Source organism: Babylonia areolata, chromosome 23, assembly GCF_041734735.1.
Source record: "Babylonia areolata isolate BAREFJ2019XMU chromosome 23, ASM4173473v1, whole genome shotgun sequence".
NCBI lineage: Eukaryota > Metazoa > Mollusca > Gastropoda > Neogastropoda > Buccinidae > Babylonia > Babylonia areolata.
Genome location: NC_134898.1, coordinates 892,501 through 900,000, shown reverse-complemented (window position 1 = coordinate 900,000; position 7,500 = coordinate 892,501). Strand labels below are relative to the sequence as shown.

Below are 7,500 nucleotides of genomic sequence, written 5' to 3'. Positions count from 1 at the left end.
CACCTCCCAGCATGAGGTGTGCTGAGTGTGGCTTGGCCTTCACCTCCCAGCATGAGGTGTGCTGAGTGTGGCTTGCCTTCACCTCCCAGCATGAGGTGTCCTAAGTGTGGCTTGGCCTTCACCTCCCAGCATGAGGTGTCCTAAGTGTGGCTTGCCTTCACCTCCCAGCATGAGGTGTGCTGAGTGTGGCTTGCCTTCACCTCCCAGCATGAGGTGTGCTGAGTGTGGCTTGGCCTTCACCTCCCAGCATGAGGTGTGCTGAGTGTGGCTTGGCCTTCACCTCCCAGCATGAGGTGTGCTAAGTGTGGCTTGGCCTTCACCTCCCAGCATGAGGTGTGCTGAGTGTGGCTTGCCTTCACCTCCCAGCATGAGGTGTGCTAAGTGTGGCTTGGCCTTCACCTCCCAGCATGAGGTGTGCTAAGTGTGGCTTGCCTTCACCTCCCAGCATGAGGTGTGCTGAGTGTGGCTTGCCTTCACCTCCCAGCATGAGGTGTCCTAAGTGTGGCTTGCCTTCACCTCCCACCTCAGGTGTCCTAAGTGTGGCTTGCCTTCACCTCCCACCTCAGGTGTCCTAAGTGTGGCTTGCCTTCACCTCCCAGCATGAGGTGTGCTAAGTGTGGCTTGCCTTCACCTCCCAGCATGAGGTGTGCTAAGTTTGGCTTGCCTTCACCTCCCAGCATGAGGTGTCCTAAGTGTGGCTTGCCTTCACCTCCCAGCATGAGGTGTCCTAAGTGTGGCTTGCCTTCACCTCCCACCTCAGGTGTCCTAAGTGTGGCTTGCCTTCACCTCCCACCTCAGGTGTGCTAAGTGTGGCTTGCCTTCACCTCCCAGCATGAGGTGTCCTAAGTGTGGCTTGCCTTCACCTCCCAGCATGAGGTGTGCTGAGTGTGGCTTGCCTTCACCTCCCAGCATGAGGTGTGCTGAGTGTGGCTTGCCTTCACCTCCCAGCATGAGGTGTCCTAAGTGTGGCTTGCCTTCACCTCCCAGCATGAGGTGTGCTGAGTGTGGCTTGCCTTCACCTCCCAGCATGAGGTGTGCTGAGTGTGGCTTGCCTTCACCTCCCAGCATGAGGTGTGCTGAGTGTGGCTTGCCTTCACCTCCCAGCATGAGGTGTGCTGAGTGTGGCTTGCCTTCACCTCCCAGCATGAGGTGTGCTAAGTGTGGCTTGCCTTCACCTCCCAGCATGAGGTGTGCTAAGTTTGGCTTGCCTTCACCTCCCACATCAGGTGTGCTAAGTGTGGCTTGCCTTCACCTCCCAGCATGAGGTGTGCTAAGTGTGGCTTGCCTTCACCTCCCAGCATGAGGTGTGCTAAGTGTGGCTTGCCTTCACCTCCCACCTCAGGTCTGCGAATGGCACCACCACCACAACCACGCGTTCACAGAATTAAACATATCTCTCTCTCTCTCCTCCTCCTCTTCCTCCTCCTCCTCCTTCTTCTCCTCCTCCTCCTCCTTCACCCCCTCCTCCTCCTTTATCTTTTTCTTCTTCCCCAGTATGCTTCTTTTTCTCTTTTTATTTCTATGATGGCATGGCTAATTTAAGCTTGTTGCTAATCTGTTTACTCGCAGTTCGAATTCGAGTTCCGAGTCAAGTTATCTCTCTCTGTGTCTCTGTCTGTCTGTCAGTCTGTCTGTCAGTCTGTCTTCCTCACTCCTTCTCTCCCTCCCCCCACCCCCCTCTCACCTGTTCGCTTGGAATGGAAAGTAAAGGCAGCAGAAAGTTTGGCAGGGTGCCTGGAGATTTCGGAGGCAATTTCAGATAAACATTTCTTTATTATGATCTTGGCAGCCATATGTTGGAGACTGTCAAACGGGTCACTTGTGTGTGTGTGTGTGTGTGTGTGTGTGTGTGTGTGTGTGTGTGTGTGCTTTTCTTTCTGTCTGTCGATCTGTCAGTTTGTCTTGCTTTGACTGTAACATAGTGTATGTATGTGTGCGAATATGCATGCATGTGTGTGTGTGTGTGTGTGTGTGTGTGTGTCTTCCTTTGACTCTAACATAGTGTATGTATGTGTGCGAACATGCATGTGTGTGTGTGTGTGTGTGTGTGTGTGACTGCTGTGCAGTGCAGCTGTGGCGATGTTATTCCCCCCCTCCCCATATATATATATATATATATATATATATATATATATTACATGTACACTCGCACACACACACACACGTTCGCCACAGCTACACTGCACGGCATCCACGCACACACACACACACACACACACACACACACACACACACACACACACACACACACACACAGCTCTCTCCCTCCCCCCCAGACCCCTCCCCTCCCCAGTTTTGACTGACCTGCCACAGCGGAGATGCCTGCAGTGACGCCCACAGGTATGGCCAGGTAGATGCTGACATCCTTCTGGGCGTCTGCCGCCAGCACCTGGCGCCGGATCTCCTCTGGGCTCTGCTTCACCATCCCCGCTCACCCCGCCACTGACACTGCCACTGACACTGCCACTGACACTGCCACTGACACCGCCACTGACACTGCCGCCGGCAACACTACCAGTAACACCACCAGTAACACCAGTAACGCTTCCAGAAGCAGCAACAGCAGTGGTTGCAGGAACAGCAGTGGTTGCAGGAACAGCAGTGGGTGTGGCAGCAATAGCAGTGGTTGCAGGAACAGCAGTGGGTGTGGCAGCAACAGCAGTGGTTGCAGGAACAGCAGTGGGTGTGGCAGCAACAGCAGTGGTTGTGGCAGCAACAGCAGTGGTTGCAGGAACAGCAGTGGTTGCAGGAACAGCAGTGGGTGTGGCAGCAACAGCAGTGGTTGTGGCAGCAACAGCAGCAGCCAGCTGGCAGCTCAGGCTATGCTGGCACGATGGTGAGCAGAGAGGAGCGAGTGACGACACGGGTGGCTTTCTTTGCAACCTGAAGACAAAGAAGAGCACGTGAGCTAGGCGCCAGGATGAATTATTTACGAAATATTCTATTAGTCAAAATCATTACTTGTTTTTCCTCCACAAAATGTTGTGTCAGTAGTCATGTTTCCTGCCCCCTCTCCCCTATTTATGACTTCATTTTTCGCGGGCAGCTTCAGGAAGTGAGTGGATTGTGACTGTCCCTTGTTGTCATTGGCAACACCACTGACGTGTGACTGGTGGCTGTGGATCACGTGTCACGGGGGATGACATGTCACTGTCAATGCCGAGAAATCCGGGAAGGAAACTGCAGTCATATCATGCTCTGTTCCCAGCGGAGAACTCAAATCACCCCCCCAGTTTCAGTTTTTGAACGTTTTTCTGTACTTCAATTTCCTTTCCTAATCTTCGCAAACTGGTTTGTTCAGTGGTTATTTCCTCTTGTTTTCCTCCACAGTGATGCTGTACGAACTCTCTCTCTCTCTCATCTGCTTTTGTATTATTTATTCATTTCCCCTTTTCATGAGGGCAGGATGAAAACAAGCCATTTGTGCTTATTCCGTTTTTTTCCCTCAATAAAAAAGATTCGTTCGTTCGTTCTCTCTCTGTTTCTGTCTGTCTGTCTGTCTCTCTCTGTGTTATTGTAATCGTTGTAGATTAGCAAGGACAGAAGAGAAGAATGGACCATGCCTAAAACCTTAATCCTTGAATAAAACAAGGTTCTGAGTTTTGAGTTCTCTCTCTCTCTGTGTCTTTTGTCACTCTCTCTCTCTCTCTCTCTCTCTCTCTCTCTCTCTCTCTCTATATATATATATATATATATATATGCGTAGGTACAAGTACACATGCAAGCACGCACAGAAAAGAAATTGACGTGGTAACAAATAGACAGACAGACAGACAGACATACAGACAGACAGACCATGACATACATATACGAATACTATGGTACGCAGACACTGTTACACACACAATGCACACAGATATACAGAGAGACACACAGACACAAACGTACACTGTGTGCATACAACGCGCGCGCGCACACACACGCACGCACGCACACACACACACACATACAGACACAAACACACACACACACACACGCACATACACACACACACACACACACACACACGCACACACAGATACTCCAATATATCGTACATCTTTGTCGTTCTGCTTCAAACGAGATGAAAAGCGTTTTCAAGCATTCATCTGACTAGTTTTCGGCATTGCCTGAACAGACGCGACCTTCTTGAAAGGAGGGCAATATCCACAGTGACCCCCCCTCAAAGCAGAAAGAGCAGTGTTCACAACATGGCGTGGACGTTCACTCCGTCAGTGAAGGGAAGAAATGTGGATACTGTCCAAATATCTGCAGGCGGAGATATACTGACTTCAAAAAAAAATCTGTTCATAAAATGAAGGCTGTGTTCACACACACACGTTCAACATTGTTCATCAGTCAGTTCACTGAGGGCTGTGTTCACACACATGTACATCACACTGAGGGCTGTGTTCACACACACACACACACACACACACACACACACACACACACACACACATGTCCATCACAAACGACTTGGGGAAAAATAGTTAAAAAAACCGATGTTTAACAAAAACATGGAACGGCACGTGTAAGAAAGTGCCTCTGGATTTGAGTGGTGCACAATGGCTACACACGCCGCTGTTTGCAGAAAATTCAACGTGTGTGTGTGTATGTGTGTGCGTGTGTGCGTGTGTGTGTGTGTGTGTGTGATCTCACTTGTAAAGCGAGGCAGACATTGTTCTCACAAGAATTGACTGTTTGTTGTTTCAGCATCGCGACATCGTGGGATCGCATAAAACAGCTCCCTCTCTCTCCCTGTGTGTGTGTGTGTGTGTGTGTGTGTGTAGAGACGTTTGAAGTCCTTCCACAACCTACCCTCCCTTTGAAAAGTGATTCCATTCCATTAGCCTTTACGCTATTCCCTCGTACATGTTCGCAAACAACTTACCACACAGACAGACACAGACACAGACACACACACACACACACACACACAGGTTCGCTGATACTCCAACATGCGACAAGAAAATCCTGAAACAAGGAGCTTGGTGAACAGTGAGTCCAACAGCCCTCCCATCATCACCAGGCCACACAGGTGCTGACACAAACTAAGGGCGTGTTTTTTTGTTTGTTTTGTTTGCACATTGCGACAATCACGTGCTTTCAGCAGCTTGTCACGATTAATCACAACATGCATCTCACTTTGTGGAAACTAACACACACACACACACACACACACACACACAACACACACACACACACACCCTCCACACACGCACGCACTACTATCAACGCCACCCCCCTCCTCCCCAGCACGTCCGACGTTTACAAAGAATCACGCAGCAACAGCAGCAGCAGCAAAAAGTGTTCCAAGGAGGTTGAAAAGGTTCCCTTGCCTCGTCCGGCCACACTGGAAGTGAATCCACGATGTCCGCTGTGTCTGGCATCAGTGTGAAGACGGTTACCAAGGACATAACACTATGCCGAAACAGGGCCTGAACCCCTGATCTCTGGTGAACACTGGATCAGAAGGACAATCCGTGACCGCCCAGCCACGGTGACTCCTGTTCTGTAGCTACGTGTTCTAGAATTATCCTCTAATACTATAATTATAGCACTAACAGCAGGTGCGCAATTCGCGGCTGTCAACTAGATATATATACACACATCGAGAGAGAGAGAGAGAGAGAGAGAGAGAGAGAGAGAGAGAGAGAGAGAGAGAGAGAGAGAGAGAGAGAGAGAGATTTTTGCGAGGCCATATCAACGTGACTATATTATCAATCTTTTCGGGCTCTGGCACAGCCATGACCCCAGTTGTCATGACATATTTAGAACGCATCGTCCTCAAACATATTCGAGCACACACATCATTTCATGACCAATACCAGTTCGCATATAAATCCAGCCAGAGCACTGCTGATGCCACACTTACACTCTTGCACCATGCATACACTCACCTGGAGAGACAAAATCCGTTTGTTCGCATTTTATCTATTGACTTTTCATCGGCATTTAACACCATTCAGCCACATCTCATGGCACGTAAGCTTCTTTCAGTCAACATCAGTACAAACCTCATTTTATGGGTGAACAGTTTCCTTGATCAGAGAATTCAATCAGTCCATTTTGGACAAGCTCTGTCTTCTGTGAAGACAACTTCCGCTGGTGCCCCTCAAGGTATAGTTCTTTCGCCTGTTCTCTTCACATTATATACAAATGACTGCACCGCCTCAAACACAACTCCTTTGATTAAGAATTCTGATGACAGCCTAAGAAGGTCTGTCAAATTGTGATGCTGTTTATTTCGAGCAAGTCCAAAATGCTTCCTCTTTGTGTAAAGATAATTATCTAGATCTTAATGTTAAGAAAACTAAAGAAATGATAATTGATTTAAGAAAAAACAAACCCCAAACCCCAAAGACCTTCCGGTTTCTGACCTGATCAACAATGATATTGAGGTTGGAAGAGTGAATGCATATAAATGCCTAGGAACTATTCTTGATCATAAACTGACCTTTACTCCCAATAAAAAAAAAATATTCAGAAAAAGTGCCAGTCTCGCCATCTATTGTCTGCAGCAACTCAGAAACATCAGAGTTAATTCGAAAGTACTTCAAGGATTTTATAGATACTTTGTTGAATCTGTCTTGACTTTCTCCTTTGTATGCTGGCATGGTGGTCTGGCTGTGAAGAATAAGAAAATGCTGGACAAGATTGTGAATGTGTGCAGTAAGGTGGTGGGTGAAAGACATACAGCTTGAGTGAAGTGTACACTGTCAGAGCACGACAGAAGGCCACATGCAGTTCAAGTGACAGCAGCCACACGGTGGCAAATTATCATCAACTCTTACCTTCAGGCAAACGTTTCTGTGTTCCAAAATTTAAAACAAATAGAACCAGATGCAGTTTTATTCCAACAATTCAGCCATTTAACAACATTAATTAACAATCAGGTATGTGACACAAAATGTATACCAGAGTGTATGTATATGGAATATGACATCTTAACTAAAACATTGTTGAATTGCATATTGTTATGACATATTATGCTATTCTGTGCCTATTCTATGCCTGTCCTTTAAGTGTGATTTGTATTGGACATGTATGGCTGTGATGATGTCTAATTTACGTTGTAAGGGTTTCTATTGTTGTTTATGTCTACTGTTATTACTGATTATACGCATGGGTTGCCCTGCTGAGGTTGACATCCAAACACTTGATGTCTTTTATTTATACATGTTGAATGACCGTGATTTTCGTGTATTGTTTATATATTTTACACCACAGATGGACTTCTCTTGTTGAGATGACAACGTGCTGTGTATTCTGTGCCACAGCATCCTGAAGAAAAGCACTGCACACAGCAGCACGCATCACACCTCTCACCACACCTCTGGCACAGCGGTGCCTAGCTGGCTGGAGGGGGCGGGGGTGAGAGTCACAACTTTCTGGAAAGTGCCGAGGAGTATCGAAGAGCGCTCCTGAGCGGCGCCAGAACGACAGACAGCAGTGCCACAGAGTGCCAGAGCATAGTGCCAGACAGAGTGCCAGAGCATAGTGCCAGACAGAGTGCCA

General features: G+C 48.0%; 1 protein-coding gene across 2 annotated transcripts in view; it reads right to left on the bottom strand.

Annotated features, from left to right (window-relative positions):
- Positions 1-7,500, bottom strand: part of LOC143298101 (uncharacterized) — a 26,532-nt gene that overhangs the window by 16,843 nt on the left and 2,189 nt on the right. The window contains exon 2 of one of the 2 annotated variants that reach the window (XR_013057349.1): positions 2,305-2,883. Coding sequence is in view for 1 of the 2 variants with exons in the window: in XM_076610793.1 (XP_076466908.1) it covers positions 2,305-2,425 (121 nt within the window). In the remaining variant the exon portion in view is untranslated. Of the gene's footprint in view, positions 1-2,304; positions 2,884-7,500 lie in introns of those variants that run through there. The other variant, XM_076610793.1, reaches the window with a different exon arrangement.